Source organism: Trachemys scripta, chromosome 2 (genome assembly GCF_013100865.1).
Source record: "Trachemys scripta elegans isolate TJP31775 chromosome 2, CAS_Tse_1.0, whole genome shotgun sequence".
In the NCBI taxonomy this organism is placed as follows: Eukaryota; Metazoa; Chordata; order Testudines; family Emydidae; genus Trachemys; species Trachemys scripta.
Genome location: NC_048299.1, coordinates 129,686,836 through 129,706,373, shown reverse-complemented (window position 1 = coordinate 129,706,373; position 19,538 = coordinate 129,686,836). Strand labels below are relative to the sequence as shown.

At 42.4% G+C, this 19,538-nt stretch overlaps 1 protein-coding gene across 1 annotated transcript in view; it reads left to right on the top strand.

Moving 5' to 3' along the window:
* DNAH5 (dynein axonemal heavy chain 5) overlaps positions 1-19,538 on the top strand; it is a 212,461-nt gene that overhangs the window by 86,187 nt on the left and 106,736 nt on the right. The window contains exons 39-41 of the mRNA XM_034759516.1: positions 10,181-10,334; positions 14,165-14,311; positions 15,712-15,953. Coding sequence (XP_034615407.1) covers positions 10,181-10,334; positions 14,165-14,311; positions 15,712-15,953 — 543 coding nt within the window. The remainder of the gene's footprint in view (positions 1-10,180; positions 10,335-14,164; positions 14,312-15,711; positions 15,954-19,538) is intronic.

Below are 19,538 nucleotides of genomic sequence, written 5' to 3'. Positions count from 1 at the left end.
AGTTGGGCAGTTCATTTATGGGCAGAGATACGTCATCTTTACTAAGGTTACATCTACACTGCCTGCTAGGGGCATGATTTCCCTTGCTCACATACACATACTCACACTAGCTCTCCTAAAGCTAGCATGAGTATAAATAGCAATGTAGCCAAGGTAGTACTGGTAGAGGCAGTGGAGGCATGGCTGAGCTATGTTGAATATAACCCCCGCTGAAACCGATGGTTATGTACTCAGCAGGGCTCAGACATGCCTCTTCTGTAGCTACAATGCTGTTTATACTCACGCTAGCTCAATGAGAGCTAGTGGGGTATGTGTCCATGAGCAGGAGACTCACCCCCCAGCTCATAGTGTAGATGTAGCTACGTCTTAAGAAACCGAAGAGTTTTTGACTCAGTGACTTAAAAGAAACCATCCCAAGGAGCCATCCGGAGACAGGCAAATGAATGAATATTAAAAATCTTAAATTCAAATTAAATCGCACTATTTCTGTTTACCAAGATGAGCATAAGTCTCTATGTCACAGGATGGCTGGCTCTTTAATGGAAGTTGGGCCCAGCCTCACCTTCCAGCTGAAATGGATCAGCTAGGGATCAGGTGATTATAAAAGTCAGCAAGTAGGCCAGTTAGAGGGAGAGCTGCAGAGAACTGGAAGGACCCAGCAGGAGACTGTGGTGCAGGTGTGGTCCCTGTAGTAGGTCTGGGAACAGCATATGATTCTCAGGCAAGTGGCCTGTACAGTGGAAACCCATAGGGAATAGATAGATCCCTGCAGAAGACCCCAGATTAGGGTGAAGGAATGACTGATGTTGTGAAATAGTTTTATGTAGAAGAAATACAGTTGTAGCCCTAAGAAAACGGGGCCCAAAGAACACTCTGGCATGGTGCCAAACCTTTCTGGGTGGGGAGAAAGGTCAGCAGTTTTATACCCCTCTTAAGGAATGCACAGTCTAAACAATTGGGTGTTTAACAGAAGAAGCTGTTAGTATCTTAAGTTACAGTAGCATTCCAATTTCCCAGTAAAATCATTACAAGAAAATCTTAAATCTAATCCCTTGGCAGTACTTCTGCAGATTCCATCTCACCCATGAAACTGAAGTCTTAGTCACGTCATATTGCAGAGGCAGTGCTGGCCTGGAAGGTTGCCGCTGCTTTGTTCTTCTTGCTGCCTTGTTGCTGTTTGCTTGTTTGTAGTGATGAAATGAACAGTTTGAGCTGAGTTTACTGCTGAGAATAAGTGCTGTGATGATAGGAGCAGAGTGTTGCAGCTCGCTTTCTGAATTCAGAGACATTTACATGCTTCTTCCATAATTTCACAGGAGGAGGAAAATGTACTTCTTTCAGCCACTGTCACCATCTGGCTCAATATGCTTGTGGGCTGGTCTTGTTAGTATCTTCAGCTCATGAATAAGCAATCTGCTAATGCATATGCAGCAGGGTTCTATTTATCATTGCCTTAGTGGCAGAAAATCCCAGAATGTCTTTAAAAGTTGTAATTTTAACTTTATTTCATTCAGTCCTTTTTCTGTGATATCTTTAGTTTCATCAGGTCTTAATAGGAGCTGAAATTCTATTTCAAATGAGTCCAACTCTCTTATTTCCTATATAAAGGTCTTTCATGTTTCAAGATAGTTTTTTTTTATCTTAAAATATTCTTAGCATCTTTAAACTTGAAGAGTCATCAAAGAAGTCATTGTCTCTTAATCTTTGGAGAGAGGGTTCTTGTCTTTTTGTGTTTGGTAAGGAGTTACATAAGCATTCATTAAGGAGTGGCTGCAGCTGCTGGTAAAAATTATGTGCAGCTGCATGGTTGGCCTTAGTGTGGTGGGACTATACACTGTGATGATGGTAAGATACCCACAGCTAGTAAGTAATCAGATGCTGATAAGTCATCCTAATCACCCTCCAGTACTTCTAGGCCAGTCAGGCATTGGGTGAAAGTACAATAGGAACCCCTTTCTGATGCAACCTGTCAGGGCAGCCTTAGAACAAAAATGTATAACCCCCATCTCTATATTTTACCATTTCTTGGCCAGCATACTTTAGATAGTGTAGATATTGATGCTCAGATTTTTCAACTGCTTGATGAGGATGGCTTTAGAACTGTCATACAATGTCTGAATGTTCCAGGCACCAATTTTACATTTGCCACCAACACGCAAGATACCAAAATGGTCCTTTAGCAAGGTTTTGCTGGTCATTTTCCCTTCAGTAGCAGAGTGATCTTGGGAGACTTCAGTGCACAAGTAGGAAAGAATAATGACACCTGGGCAAGTGTGCTTGGGAAGCTCAGTGTTGGGCAGAAGAATAGGACAGGCAGCAACTGCTGGAATTTGTGGCTGCCAATGACATAGTGATGACTCACTTACTGTTCCATCACTCAAAGATTCACAAACAGGCCTCGTACAGCCCACATGGTTTCACTAGCACTTAATAGTCACTGGCAGTCAACAGTCATGGATGTACAAGTTTGCAGAGGTGCTGAGCTTAACACCTATCATCAGCTTTTGCTGCCTCCGACTTTGAATGCTGCCAGTTAATGGGCCCAAATGGGTCAGATTAAACCAAAAATGTTTGTTACAGCTGAGTTATCAGGCAGCTCTCTGTTCTGAACTGTGTAAGGCCATCAAAGCATTAGAGACCGAAGTATCCCTCCCTCCCCCATCTGATGAGGAATAGTGTTGTTTCAAGTCATTAGTGCTGCCTGATGCCAACTCAGTGCTGGATTCCCTGCCCTTCAGATGCCATCCAGGGATCAGCGAGGAGATGCTCACTGCAGTCAAAGCTAGAAAAAAAGAGAGGCTACAATTGGAGTTTCCAGAAATATGTTTGTCAAGAACAAAAACAAAGGCTGAATGGGACAGACTTTGGGACATTGTCAAGTTACTGTATAAGAAAGATGAGGAATACTGGTGGTCATCTCAGGCAGCTAATTTAGAACAGATTGCAGAAAGGCACAATCTCCGCACCCTCTGTTCAACTTCACAGTGTCTGTGAGGGAACATCACCCCAACTCGTCAAGTTAAATATTGAGGTGGCAGCATCAGCCAGTCTGCTGGATCAGTTCCAATGATGGGAAGTTCATTTCAAGATGATCTTTGGTTGTCCATCCCCCTGTAGTCCCTTCTCCATTTGAAGAGGGGCAAGATGTTACAGTAGAGCTGCCTTCCTTCAGCTGAGAGATCCGCATCACAGTCCATAAAGTCAAGTTTGGAAAGACACCAGAGGTTTGTAACCTCATCCCTGAGTTGTAAAAGACAGGAGAGGGTATTGTTGTACTGTGGCTGCAAAGGTTCCTCCAGACCATAGGGAAAACTAATATTCCTGATGACTAGAAGAGGTCTAATCTGCTTGTGTTCAAAAAAGGGGTGATAAGGCTGGATGTAGCCACTATAGTCAGTCCCAGGCAAGTTTTTTGCCTCCCTGTTAATGTCTTGAATCAGTGATGCACTCTGCAGCAAAGGCTGGGATACTCAGTACGGCTATAGACCTTGTCATTCTACTGTCAACCAGAACTTATCGTGAGAGCTTTTTGAGAAGATGGCTGCATTTAATAAGTCATGAGCTGCACTTTTTACAGACTTCCATCAGGTTTTGGTTCAGGGCATTGAGCAAGTTTGTGGGATCAGATGAGGTGACACAGTACCCCTGAGAAGATAGAATCATTGACAGAAGAGTTCTAATAGTGGAACTGTAAGCTGCGTTTAGTCACTGGGAGTTTCCTATCTCCACAGGAGTTCGGCGAGGCTGTGTTCCACCACCATTGTTATTCAATATAGGCATTGATAGGTTGGTGGGTAAGCTTCAGAAGGCTGGTGCCAGTGTTGATGGGCTGACCGCCATTCTGCATTGAGATCTCCAATATGGTAATGACATTGTATTGTTGGCTCAGTTGGAATCGCTGCAGCTGATAGCAGATCTGGTCAGGCAAAAAGCAATGCACATTGGTCTGGTTTTTAATCCGGATAAATCCGAGTCCCTGGCCATTAACATCAAGCAGCCTCCAGATCCAGATTATAACCAGCTCAATATTAACCCATCCAGATGGGACATCAGGAATGTCAAATACTTGGTAAGTATCAGGCAGTGATGGAGGAAGTTCAAAAGACGTGGAGGCTTGTATAGCAGCAGCTGCCACCATGTTTCATGTCCTTCAACTGCCTCTGTGGGTGTGTGTGTGTTGTGACATCAAGCTTGCTATGAAGGTGCAGATCTATCGAGCCACAGTTATACCAGCTGTGTTATATGGAAGTGAAACATGGGCACTGAGGAAGACTGAAGAATGTGGGATTGACATTTTTGATTCTCATCATCTCCACCAGCTGCTCTATATTAAGGGGAAAGACAAGATGAGAGATGAGGATATTCGAAGCCAAGAGCAACTGCTGGTGTTACCATTGGTTCAGTTTCAGCATCTTTTTTTTGGCTGGACATATTATAAGAATCGAAGACTAACAAATTCTGAGGTGTTTACACCAAGGAATGCCACTATGCAGCTGGCGATTTTGTGGTTGCCAGAAGCTTTGATGGCACAATAACATTGCCAGTGATGGACACACTAAGTATCCCTCCAAACTACCTTAAGGACCTAGCCAGAGATCGATCCAGGTGGTGCTTGATCTGCAAGGGGGCCACGTCTCTGGGGGATGTCCCATTACGATGATTGTCAGAACTAATTTCCCAATTAAATTCAATATTTTTATACTCATATGGTTTCTTCCATAGATGAGTTACAGCATCAAATGACCTTGTTGTATTTGTACATAAAATATCTTACTAGTCACATAACAAGAAGTTTTTATATGGATTTAGATGCAGCACATTTACAAATATACATCTCAAAAAAGCTTATGCCATTTTGATCATTTAATGAATAAACAAAAGTTTTCACCTTTTAAGTGGCAACATGGGGTTAGAAGTAACCAAAGCACGTCTCATCTATATGTGTTCTCTTAAAAGCTAAGTGGAGACTTCAGACAATGAGGGTATGTCTACACTACGGGATTAATCCGAATTTAGATAATTCGGATTTGAGAAACAGGTTGTATAAAGTCGAAATGAGTGCGGCCACACTAGCACAGTAATTCGGTGGTGTGCGTCCAAGTACCGGGGCTAGCGTCGATTTCTGCACCGTTGCACTGTGGGTAGCAATTCCATAGCTATCCCATAGTTCCCGCAGTCTCCCGCGCCCATTGGGATTGTGGGTTAAGATCCCAGTGCCTGATGGGACAAAAAACATCGTCGCAGGTGGTTCTGGGTACAGCCTCACTTCCTCCCTCCCTCCCTCCCTGCATGAAAGCAACGGACGGCAGACAACCATTTTCGCGCCTTTTTTCCTGGGTGGGTGAACACTGCAGACTCCATACCACGGCAAGCATGGAGCCCGCTGAGCTCAAGACAGCACTCATGAATATTGCAAACACCTCGCGCGTTCTCGTGGAGTTTATGCTCAGCAAGGACCAGAAAAACGAGGAGAGGAGGCAGCGGCGGCGGCAGCATGATGAGGACATGGACACAGACACGGATACAGAATTCAGTGAAACCACAGGCCCCGGTGCTTTGGAGATCATGTTGTTAATGGGGCAGATTCTATCCATGGAACGCCGATTCTGGGCAAGGGAAACAAGCACAGACTGGTGGGACCGCATAGTGTTGCAGGTCTGGGACGATTCCCAGTGGCTTCGGAACTTTCGCATGCGTAAGGGCACTTTCATGGAACTTTGTGACTTGCTGTCCCCTGCCCTGAAACGCCAGAATACCAAGATGAGAGCAGCCCTCACAGTTGAGAAGCGCGTGGCGATAGCCCTGTGGAAGCTTGCAACGCCAGACAGCTACCGGTCAGTCGGGAATCAATTTGGAGTGGGCAAATCTACTGTGGGGGCTGCTGTGATGCAAGTAGCCAAAGCAATCACTCAGGTGCTGCTACGAAAGTTAGTGACTCTGGGAAATGTGCAGGCTATAGTGGATGGTTTTGCTGCAATGGGATTCCCTAACTGTGGTGGGGCAATAGACGGAACCCATATCCCTATCTTGGCACCGGAGTACCAAGCCACCGAGTACATAAACCGCAAGGGGTACTTTTCAATGGTGCTGCAAGCACTTGTGGATCACAAGGGACGTTTCACCAACATCAACGCGGGCTGGGCGGGAAGGGTTCATGACGCTCGCGTCTTCAGGAACACTACTCTGTTTAAAGGGCTGCAGCAAGGGACTTACTTTCCGGACCAGAAAATAACCGTTGGGGATGTTGAAATGCCCATAGTTATTCTTGGGGACCCAGCCTACCCCTTAATGCCATGGCTTATGAAGCCATACACAGGCAGCCTGGACAGGAGTCAGGAGCTGTTTAACTATAGGCTAAGCAAGTGCAGAATGGTGGTAGAATGTGCATTTGGCCGTTTAAAAGGTCGCTGGCATTCATTATTGACTCGCTCTGACCTCAGCCAAAGAAATCTCCCCATTGTTATTTCTGCTTGCTGTGTGCTCCACAATCTCTGTGAAAGTAAGGGGGAGACCTTTATGGCGGGGTGGGAGGCTGAGGCAAATCGCCTGGCTGCTGATTACGCGCAGCCAGACACCAGGGCGATTAGAAGATCACACCATGAAGCGCTGTGCATCAGAGAAGCTTTGAAAACCAGTTTCATGGCTGGCCAGACTACAGTGTGAAATATCTGTTTGTTTCTCCTTCATGAAAACCCTCCCCCTTTACTGACTGATTTTCTGTAAGGAATCCACCCTGCCCCTTCCCCCAGCTTTCTTTCAAACCAAATAAAGTCACTATCATTTAAAAATCATTTATTCTTTATTAATAGATTAGAAAAAGAGGGAGGGAACCCGGGTGGTATTTGGGAGGAGGATTGCTGGGAAGGAAAAAGCCACAAAGAAAAGGTTAAAAAAATGACAGCCTTTTGCTTGGGCTGTCGACTGGGGTGGAATGGGAAGGTGTACGGAGCCTCCCCCCCCCGCGTTCTTACACGTCTGGGTGAGGAGGATACGGAACATGGGGAGGGTGGAGGGTGGAACAGGGGCTGAAGCGGCAGTCTGTTTTCCAGCAGCCGTTCCTGAACCTCCACCAGACGCCGGAGCAGCCCCAGCATTGCATCCTTCATCCTCTGGTCTTCCTGCCGCCATCTCTCATCTCGATCGTCTCTCCTCTCCTCACGTTGGTCCCTCCTGTCCTCACGTTCACTGACTTCTTTCCTATACTTTGAAACTGTTTCCTTCCACTCATTCAGATGAGCTCTGTCACTCCTGCTGGATTGCATAATTTCAGAAAACATGTCCTCCCGCGTCTTCTTCTTACGACGCCTTATCTGTGATAACCTTCGGGATGGAGGAGGGAGGCTTGAGGAATTTGCAGCTGCTGTAGGGAGGGGAAAAAAGAGAGAATTGTTTTAAAAGCTACATTTTGCAGAACAATGCTTATACTCTTTCACGGTGACCAACACTGTTCACATTACATAGCACATGTGATTTCTGTGCAAGGTCGCATTTTGCCTCTTAATGCTGAGTGCCTGTGGCTTTGCTGCTAGAGATCAATCACAGGTCTGGGCAACTGAATTCGGCTTGCATGCGGCCATGGTAAGCTTCTGCGCCGTGCTTTTCCACATACCAAGCATAGCTTGTAGAGTGCTGCAGAAGCCTGGCCAATCTCAGCCAGTTGGGGGGGGGGGGCAGTGTGGTGGGGCTTGTCTGGGCCCCTTCAGGCAAGTAGAGTGCTGCGGTTTTTCTGTTAACATTCAGCAGCACCAGAAAACAAACTAACCCTGCAGGAAGATCCCTGCAGGCACCAAACTACCCAACCCCCCCCCCCGCCCCCCCCCCCTCGCCATGAATTCTCTGGGATGATCACGGTACCCTCCCCCCACCGCGTGGCTGGTAACAGGGAAGATCCCTGCTAGCCAAACGCGAAAAACTCAGGGCCAATTTCCCATCTGCGCTTGGCTAACTGCAGGGAAGGATTTATTTTCCGCCACAGGCAAACAGCCCAGTAGGAACGGCCACCTCTGTCCCCTTAATTAAGTTCCCGTATTTCAACCAGGTTACCAGGAGTGATATCACTCTCCTGAGAATTACACAACAAGATAAAGAACGGATGTTGCTTGAATGCCAGCAAACACCGGGACCATACGCTGCCAGGCTTTGTCAGGCAATGATACCAGATTACTTGCTGCAAGCATGGCGTGGTCAAGTGTCCTACCATGGAGGAGGGAATAAAGATGCACTGCCCAGAAACCTTCTGGCAAGGCTTTCGGAGTACCTCCAGGAGAGCTTCATTGAGATGTCCCTGGAGGATTTCCGCTCCATCCCCATACACGTTAACAGACTTTTCCAGTAGCTACAGACTTTTCCAGTAGCTGAACTGACCGCGAATGCAAAGTCAGGCAAAGTAATCATTAAAAACCGTTTGCTTTTAAAACAAGTTTTATATTTTAAAAGGTAAACTCACCTGAGGTCCCTTCCATGGGGTCAGAGTCTTGGGTACTGGCTTGGGAGGCTTGGGAGGGTACTTCAGTCGGGGTGATAAAAAGATCCTGGCTGTTGGGGAGAAGGGAGTGCTGTGTGCTCTCTGCAAGCTCATCCTCCTCCTCCTCCTCCTCCTCTACCCCATCGGCAGAATCCTCAGGCATCGAGACTATCCCCGACCCAGAATCCACGAACACAGGTGGGGTAGTGGTGGCAGCCCCCCCTAGAATTGCATGCAGCTCGGCGTAGTAGCGGCATGTCCGTGGCTCTGACCCGGAGCGACCGTTTGCCTCCTTTGTTTTTTGATAGGCTTGTCTGAGCTCCTTGACCTTCACGCGGCACTGCTCAGAGTCCCTATTGTGGCCTCTCTCCATCATGCCCTTGGAAATTTTTTCAAAAGTTTTTGCATTTCGTCTTTTAGAACGAAGTTCTGCAAGCACTGAATCCTCTCCCCATACAGCGATCAGATCCAGTACCTCCCTCACGGTCCATGCTGGTGCTCTTTTTCGATTATCAGCCTGCATGGTTACCTGTGCTGATGAGGTATCTGTGGTCACCTGTGCTCTCCACGCTGGGCAAACAGGAAATGAAGTTCAAATGTTTGCGGGGCTTTTCCTGTCTACCTGGCCAGTGCATCCGAGTTCGGATTGCTGTCCAGAGCGGTCACAATGATGCACTGTGGGATAGCTCCCGGAGGCCAATACCATCGAATTGCGGCCACACTAACCCTAATTCGAATTGCTAAAATCGATTTTGGCGCTACTCCGCTCGTTGGGGTGGAGTACAGAAATCGATTTAAAGGGCCCTTTACATCGAATTAAATGGCGTCGTTGTGTGAACGGTTACAGGGATAATTCGAATTAAAGCTGATAAATCCGAATTAAAGTCGTAGTGTAGACCAGGCCTAAGACTTAAATCCTTTGGGTTTAAACTGAGGAAATGAAGAAAAGAGGGGGTGAAAAGACCTCTTTTTGACTTGTTTTATTGCTCTGAAATCATATCCTAGGCATTATTTGTCTTGAACAGAGAATAATCTCACTTTCTTTTAAACAAGCTACCATTTATAGCATTTCAACTTGTAGTTCTATACAAAACATGAATCATAACTTAATTTTTCAAAATGTAGTATAAAAATAGTATAGGATGTTAAACCAAAATAATCTATAAATTTGCATTTCAGAGTTGGGGTAATAAACATCATTTTTCTTTGACACTGCAGGAGCCTGTCATGTTGATTAAAAAATAGATTTCCTCAGAATGTCCTTAGCTTGAACCTTTCATATAATTAAATAACTAACACGCTTATGTTTTTATTTGCTTATCACATTCTCCAAAATCATGTCTATGAAAATAATTGTAAGTGTCTGCTACAATGCAGTAAAGATGCAGGCAAGTTTGTAACAACCTAACATTACAAGAATAAATGATAATTCATTTTTTGCATCAATATTGAAGTTTGCCCCTTCAGTATTAAAACTTATTTGTTGTTGGAATTGTATGTTTTCCTCAAATCACTGTGGAAGATGGGATACTGAGTCCCAGTGTAGAAACTCTTGTATTACTTGGCTTCAACCAGTGTTCTTTTACAAGTACTGAAACTTAATACAAAATTAAATATGATCAGGATCTTGTAATGCATCTATACCTTGAATCTGATTATCAAATTGTTCTGATGCATAAAAGAAGCAATAGTTTGGATTTATGTCCATATCCACAGGTTGAAGAAGCTGGCCTAATTAGTCATCCTCCTTGGAAACTGAAAGTTATCCAGCTGTATGAAACGCAGAAAGTAAGGCATGGAATGATGGCCTTAGGTCCTAGTGGGGCAGGTAAAAGTACTTGCATCCACATTCTGATGAAATCCATGACAGGTATGGAGCCATTTGTGTTATGTAAAGCAGATTTACAATTCTGTTATTCTTGCAAATACTTTACAATGTTTACTTTTACCAGAGGGGATAAATCATTGTAAGGATGAGGTTCAGTGTATGGTGCCCTAGCGCACAAATCTTCATGACTGAGTAGTAGCAAGGGTTACTTCTCTAAATTTTAAGCAGAATATTAAAACAAATTAAGAAGGAAAAACTGATAAATAAAAATAAATAAAATAAATCTTGGAGAAGATCACATGTACTTGCATTACATTCAACTCACCAGTATGAGCGTCAGAGACTTTCATTTAAGAGATGTGCAAAATAAGGAACACAAAGGCTGGAAGGGTGGGTAGGTGGGTGTATTGTCTCAAAGGACAGAGCTGAAGAAATATTGAAGATTCCCTTAATGAGGAATAATTTTGGAAGATGATCAAACAGCCCCAATGCAAGGATTTTTAACAGCCTCAGATGTTGTTCATCTTTGTCTCCAGAAATCAGGGCCGGCTCCAGGCACCAGCATTCCAAGCAGATGCTTGGGGCGGCAATCTGCAAGGGGCGGCAGTCTGTGTGTTTTTGCCGCCCCAAGCAGCGGGGGCAGTCAATGTGCTGTTAGGGTGGCACACGTGTTTCCACGGCTGCGGCAATTTGGTGGCAGCTTCTATGTTCAGCTGCCCACGGCAGCAATTCGGCGGCTTCTGTCTTCCAGCTGAAGACAGAAGCTGCCACTGAATTGCCGCTGCCGTGGAAACACGCGTGCTGCCCTAATGGCACACGGACTGCCCGCGACGGCAATTCGGCGCGCTGCATAGGGTGGCAAAAACAGTAGAGCTGGCCCTGCAGAAATCTACCTTATTTTCTCATAGTTCTAAATTATGACCATTTTCCCTTCTTGCCCCCCATTTCATACTCTCAGGGTTCCATGTGTTGGCCATCTTCTTTCTAGTCCAAAGAAAGATTTGGTGGGCTTTTGGATTCTGTGATCTAAAACTTTAATATTTGGGATGGAGTGGTATCTTTTTGAGGCAATTTTTTCCCATCTCCTGTAGCAAAACTAAGCATGTTGCTTCTGCAACTTTCTCCATATTTCTTGTCCCTGGAAGGAACTGTCGAGCCAAGACTTCAAATCCAGGTCTTTGATATGGTAAATAAGAGCATTGTCACTAGACCTTTGGGCCTGACCCTCAATCTTATGTTTTAAGGATACTAAATTTCAGACCTGAACTCCAAGGACCAACATTTGTACAAATTGTGTCTTCAGTTCCTTCACAAAAGCATCTCTTGAAAATGCAGTGAATTTCTACTTATAAATAGTGTAGATAAATACCTGGGTAACTTTATGCCTGCACATACAGTTACTAGTACATAATGTAAATAGTAATGGTACAGAAATACTATCCAAGGCGTGCACAAAAGTAACAAACATAACCTAACACTAGTTTAATTCAAGAGTTAAATATCTTCTTTCTTATTCTCTATGCTAGTCGATAGTTATTTGTTGCTGTAGATGGCTTTGTGAGTCTATTTATTACCTGACTACTTCACAGCATTGGTTTTATATGATTCCTGTTAGACTTGCCAAGTTGCCTGTGAAGATGTAGTGTAAAGGAATAGTTTTGAAGAGAGAGGACAAACTGTAATACACTTCCATGCAATATCTTGGTTCAGTTAAAGCCAGCATAAGATCACAATAATCTAATCTTTTAATTTAGGCTCTCATTCAGAAAAGAACACAAAGGCAATATGATACCTTCTTAGAGTTTTTTGTATGTTTCTGCAGAACCTTTTACTGAACATTGCCAAGATACAGATAATGCAACACATCTGTCAGTCTGAATATCTGAAGTAATAATGTCCACAGATGACAGTATACTGCAGTAGTTTTGTCAGGTTATGATTTACAAAACTGCATAATTATTTGCACAGCATTAAAATTTTATACTTCTGGGCACTACTGGTATTTAAAATGAAAAATTTCCTTCTTGCAATAACAACAAGGCGTCCGGTGGCACCTTAAAGACTAACAGATTTATTTCGGCATAAGCTTTTGTGGATAAAAACCTCACTTCTTCAGATGCATAGAGTGAAAGTTACAGATGCAGGCATTATATACTGACACATGGAAAGAAGGGAGTTACTTCGCAAGTGGAGAACCAGTGTTGACAGGGCCAATTCAATCAGGGTGGATGTAGTCCACTCCCAATAATAGATGAGGAGGTGTCAATTCCAGGAGAGGAAAAGCTGCTTCTGTAATGAGCCAGCCACTCCCAGTCCCTATTCAAGCCCAGATTAATGATGTTAAATTTGCAAATGAATTTTAGTTCTGCTGTTTCTCTTTGAAGTCTGTTTCTGAAGTTTTTTTGTTCAATGATAGTGACTTTTAAATCTGTAATAGAATGACCAATGAGATTGAAGTGTTCACTTACTGGCTTTTGTATGTTACCATTCCTGATTTCTGATTTGTTTCCATTTATTCTTTTGCGGAGGGACTGTCCGGTTTGGCCAATGTACATAGCAGAGGGGCATTGCTGGCACATGATGGCATATATAACATTAGTAGATGTGCAGGTTATTGAGCTCTTGATGGTGTGGCTGATGTGGTTGGGTCCTCTGATGGTGTCGCCAGAGTAGATATGGGGACAGAGTAGGCAACGAGGTTTGCTACAGGGATTGGTTCTTGGGTTGGTGTTTCTGTTGTGTGGTGTGTAGTTGCTGGTGAGTATTTGCTTCAGGTTGGGGGGTTGTCTGTAAACGAGGACTGGCCTGCCTCCCAAGGTCTGTGAGAGTGAGAGATCATTTTCCAGGGTAGGTTGTAGATCGTGGATAATGCGCTGGAGAGGTTTTAGCTGGGGGCTGTATGTGATGGCCAGTGGTGTTCTGTTATTTTCCTTGTTGGGCCTGTCCTGTAGTAGGTGATTTCTGGGTACCCGTATTGCTCTGTCAATCTGTTTCCTCACTTCCCCAGGTGGGTATTGTAGTTTTAAGAATGCTTGATAAAGATCTTGTAGGTGTTTGTTTCTGTCTGAGGGGTTGGAGCAAATTCGGTTGTATCTTAGGGCTTGGCTGTAGACAATGGATTGTGTGATGTGTTCTGGATGGAAGCTGGAGGCATGTAGGTACGTATAGTGGTCAGTAGGTTTCTGGTATAGGGTGGTGTTTATGTGCAGTGCAAGTCATATTTTTAAAGGTCCATTTTCTATACTTTACTCAGGATTATTAGAGCTAAGATTTTGTTACATCTCTACTGCTGATCAAACATTAAACATTTTTGGAAAATGAAACATAGTCTTGTATTAATAAAGGGATTTTAAAGGTCAGATGCTGGTGATATAAATGCATTCCCTGTGGCTGCTTGAAAAGTTCTGTAATCATGCAACTACAATTTAATTGGGTTAGTCCAAGACGAGCAAGAATATATCACAGAAAATGAGGGAATGCGGAGAATAAAGTTTCTGTGTGGTACTCCAAGCACAAGATATAGAATATACATTGAAAATTAAAGGCTTTGTAGCTATGTAGTTTAAAGAATCGCCACCTTAAATAAGGCCTTAAATACATGTCATCATGTTGTTGTGCTCTCCTTTACTTGTCAATGCACGGATTCCCCTTTTACATCATGCATGGACAGAGTACTTTATTGTTAATTTTTTGACAGCTCTAATTATCAATTTGGTGTACAAGAAGAAATGAATTTTTGAAGTATTCTTGCAGTTATGATAGTAGTAAACCACTAACAGCCATATAATTTTGTGTGATAAGTTAGTGTAATACTGTACCATGACATTTGGCTTGAAATACCAAAGGTTGACAGATTGATTTGACTTTTGCAGATTGCGGACAGCCACACCGTGAAATGAGAATGAATCCCAAAGCTATCACAGCACCTCAGATGTTTGGTCGCCTTGATGTAGCAACCAATGACTGGACAGATGGGATTTTCTCCACTCTGTGGAGGAAAACTTTGAGAGCCAAGAAAGGTAAATCACACAACCAAAGCATTAATCAAAAAGCTGTTTTCAAGCAAATAACTAATATGGTTTCAAAAGTAAGACCTCCTTGCATGGAGAGATAATAATCACTACTCAGAATGTCAAGTATCAGAGGGGTAGCTGTGTTAGTCTGGATCTGTAAAAAGCAACAAGGAGTCCCTTGGCACATTGGAGCATAAGCTTTCATGGGTGAATACCCACTGCGTCAAAATGGCAAATTCTATTCCACTAATTTTCCCAATCCTTTTTTTGAAGGATTGGTCATAGGATTAAAGAGGAGGTATCTTTTTGTGTAATTTTACACCTGCTGCTGGACCTTAAGGGAATGGCTTTGAAAAACTTATAGGGAAGAACCCACTCTGCTACTTTCTGTGTTTGTGTACCCATGTTAACAGGCACTTGGGATTTCAGTGTGTAAAGGAAACAAAGGAAAAAACTTTCCTGGTCACACCATCCATTTTGAGGCAGAAACATTCATTTATTTCAAAAGAGACTTGTATTTAGCCCCGTATTATGTATAAACTTGTTGTATATTACTTTACTTGACTACTCAATGTTCTAGCTCAAAAACTGGGTCACTGGTGACTACAGTCAGGTAGTATTTGGCTATTGTGTATTTCTCTATTGATAAAAATTGTAAGTAGTGATCAGACATTATTTAAGGTAAATTACTGTAGTTGAAATTTGGTAATATTGTCTATAGATTAACTGGCCTAAAAAGACTTCACAATATTGCAAATGGCTCCTATCTAAGACTGATTATTGTGCTTCTGCAGGACAAAAACCAATTGAAATAAAGACTGATCCAACTCCCAATAAAGTAGATGGAAAAATGGCCATAAACTCCAATGGGAGCTGGATCAGAACAGTAAAAGTTAGTGTAAAACTACATGAAATTGTTCCTAATGATTTTCTGACAACTTGTATTTAACTATATTTCCTACTTAGTTTAGGAATTCTCATTTGAGCTTTATCAAAACCTTTGGAACCAGAAGATTTGTAGGGTTTTTTTTAAAGTACAGAATTTCTACCCTGAGTTTTGATGATTTAATTAAATGTGAGTTTATATGAAGAGCTAAAATTCTTAAGATGGGAGATAGTAAAAATCCATGAAGCTGTTGACCAGAATGTTACAAGCATTACCATGTATTGGGCAGATAATGCTACCTTTATGTGTTGTGGGACAGATAAGCATTTGGATATGGACAACAACAGATCTAATGCTTTATTTCAAACTGGTAGAAACAAACTGAATTGATACAGTTTCTTTTGTATTTCTTGTTACAACAATTAGATTTAGTGTGCAATATTTTGTACAATAAAGTGTAATTAGATAATGCTTGTGAGACCATATGATTTGCTTCATAGACATGTTCTTTGGATTGCAGGTGAGCACATCTGGATAGTTCTTGATGGTCCTGTTGATGCTATTTGGATTGAGAACCTGAACTCTGTACTGGATGATAATAGAACCCTAACACTAGCTAATGGAGACCGTATTCCGATGGCACCAAACTGTAAAATAGTGTTTGAGCCTCATAATATTGACAATGCTTCCCCTGCTACTGTATCAAGGAATGGCATGGTTTTCATGAGTTCATCAGTTCTCAACTGGAGCCCCGTTCTTGAGGTATGGTCCACAATAATTAGATGATTCAATATATTGATAGAAGTTTATCAGTTAGGTATATTTAATGAGTGTTGAATACCAATGATTTTCAAGTATCTCATTGTGCTTAGGTTATAACTTGGGGATGCTCATTTTATCCAGTATATTTATTCAGTTGAAACACTATGTAAATGCATTAATTGTAGTCTGTCTTAGACATACTGCCAGATGATCATTTAACATAACTATGCCCCAGGTGGTGGTACTGAATACTGAAAGATTTAAGTCTTTAGAAGCTTGGGTGGTCTATTACACTTTCCACTTTTTCATTCTGGAATTTCAGTCTGTGTTTAAGAATATGGAACCTAAAGCCAAATTCCTAAAGCTGTATTTAGGCTCTTAAACAATAGCTCCTAGTGCAGTGAATCTACTTCAGATAAGGTAAGGGTTGGGGAAAGGGCATCATGGATATACTCTGTGGTGCCATGTTCCTCCATGTCTTCCTGTTCCCTCTTCAACTTCAAGACAAGTATCGCATCAGCCCACCTAAAGGACCTTTCCCCCTTCCTAGAGCTAAGGGTAATGGAACCAGTACATTGGGCTCTAACATTTCCTCTGATTTATCCACAGAATCGCTAGTACCAGTATTAGCTAATTGACAAAATAGGTATTGTTTGTCATAGGTGTTCCTGAAGGTTTTGATGTTGACCATAATTACATTCAAGACCAGGAACTTATTTGTATTTAGTCTTCAATGGTTTACTTAAAGCCTTACGTGCAGGAAAAGGTTCACAGCACCCTCTTAATGCTTCCAACACACAGTTTGGAAATAAGGTTGAAGAGCTCGTTGATTCCCTTTGGAGGTTTGTCAACTCAAATCAAAAGAGGGAGAGTCAATCTTCCCAACAGGGAAAACTTGATAAGATCCAAACTCTGATTTGTATGGTGTCACAGAACTGTTAGCCATTCAGTTAAATAGCAATTCCTGGATGTGTGAGTCTCCATGTGGAGAGTTAACTCATTGGGCAAGATTGCACAGGAGAGCTTCAGGGGTTACTTTTAACATGCTGGAATTGTTCCCAACAAGATATGTGGAGGGAAGTGCAGATAACACAGTGATCATTTCATTGTCCTGATGGAAGCAAGAAGCCTGTGTGATTTCTGGATCCTCCTTTCACAGTCTGGACCTCAAACTCCTGACCAGGGATGATGGCCTCTTAGGGAAGGTGAGGTCAGAGGGCTCAGAGCATTAATTTATTACATATAAGGACAGTCCAGTCAGGCCTTCTGGACTGAGGATCACCTAATGAAGTAGCATATCCTGATCCAGTCCAACAGTGATATATGTAAACTGGCAAAGTGGCACTGACAGAGGTCTAAACATAAAACCAATGCACTTCATTTCCTGTGCACTTAATGTACATATATTAAATGCAACAGAGAGTCCTGTGGCATCTTTAAGACTAACAGATATATTGGAGCATAAGCTTTCGTGGATGCATCCGATACATCTGTTAGTCTTAAAGGTGCCACAGGACTCTCTGTTGCTTTTTACAGATCCAGACTAACACGGCTACCCTTCTGATATATTAAATGTAACAAAAGAGGTTTGCTAGTCTGTTCACAAATAGCCTGTAGACACTCGTAAACTGATCCTTAATCAAGAATTTTTTATCTGCTCATCAGGAACTTTGGCTGTCTCCTGGTGAACATACACACCTTCTTTTGAAACATGAATTTGGCATCTTTTCATCAGGGAAAAATGATCACTGAGAATAATTGCTTTCTCTCACAAATGAAAATTTCCTTTGTATATACATCCTTCAACTTCTGGGAAGAATGAATCAGAAGCTCAGATAGGAAGAAATGGCTATTGTATTCATTGTCCCCAAATTGGTCATGAGAAACAAAGCTTCAGACAATGGAACTCTTAATCCATCTTTTCAGTAGGAAAGGATCTCTTATCCCATTTAGGATTAACTAATCCTATACCTTGACTCTTGATTAACAAATCCTAACTGAGATTTCTGCCAGGTTACAAGCGTCTACCATCCTGCAGAATTTCCACCCCTTTTGTCCTACCCAAGAGTATGATCAGATGGTTCACAGCTGAGTCAGGAGAGGGAAATTAACCCAGAGACCAACAGCTGCAGAGTTATGTGGTATTATGAAGGCAAATTGATCCTAATGGCTGGTAGATTACCAGATTGGGGTGGTTCCTCAAGGCAACAAGCCTATATAAACTAACTGTTAAAACTATTTCTCTGGCCTTAGACCTGACCACAATATTACAAACTCTCATGACTCAGCCATTTGAACCAATGGCATCTATTTATTCTCCAGCACATCTATTTATACTCCCTTCTCTTTGTGTGCCAGTATATTTATGCCTGTATCTGTAATTTTCACTCCATGCATCTGAAGAAGTGGCTTTTTTACCCACGAAAGCTTATGCCCAAATAAATCTGTTAGTCTTTAAGGTGCCGCCAGACTCCTTGTTGTTTTTGTGGATACAGACAAGCACAGCTACCCCTCTGATATTTATTCATATTTTCTCTCCATAAAGGTATGCTTCCTAGCTGCAGTCAATCAGCACAACAGTCAGATGTTTCTGCTGTTAGTAGTCATGATTCTTGCTATATCTTCCAAGAGTATAGGGTAGCACTTCATGTTCTTGAGTCATTCACTGTCAGATTTGATTATTTTTTTCCATAACCAAATTAAAATTATTTTTCTCTATGCTCAAATCCTTCTTTATCCCTGAAGGAAAAAAGCATGGTATGTGCTAGATATAAGAGCTATTAAAATTATTATTAGCAGAACTGACACATTCAGGAAAAAATAATCTTAAATGGTTTCTTTCTATTCTAAATCTCTTGGCCTGAAAACATCTGAATCTGCCGTAGGTATTTGGATAGAGTACTGCATTGCTAAAGTATATACAACTACAGATAAATTGATTCCAAAATGGAAAAAGTCCCATTTAGCTTTTTCTTAACTTATTGTAGTACTGTTCTGAACTACAAGCATCAAGTAGTGAATGCTGTATTGAGGTGTATTAAGGAGGGGTATGTGAGGAAAAAGAGAAATTAGTATCTGGAGAAATACACCTCTACCCCGATATAACGCGACCCGATATAACACAAATTCTGATATAACACGGTAAAGCAGCGCTCCGGGGGGAGGGGAGGAGAGGTGGGGAGTGCTGTGCACTCCGGCGGATCAAAGCAAGTTCGATATAACGCGGTTTCACCTAAAACGCGTTAAGATTTTTTTTTGGCTCCCGAGGACAGCGTTATATTGAGATAGAGGTGCATTAGCTTGGAGATGAGTCAGACTACACAAAACCAGGGCTTTGGTGAAAAAAATGGAACTTTGGCCAGCAATATTGGTGCACCAATTACTGTCAAACACAGGAAAAATGAACTTGCAGGATAAAAGAAGAAATGGCAATAAACACAGGAAAAGCTGCACCAAAATAAAGTATACAAACAAAAGCCTCAAGACTATCCTTTGGAACTACAGACAAATATGGAAGATGAAAGTATTCCTAGTAGAGCAACTTGGGGCTTTGCTATCCTTTATTACATATGTATTTAAAAGGCA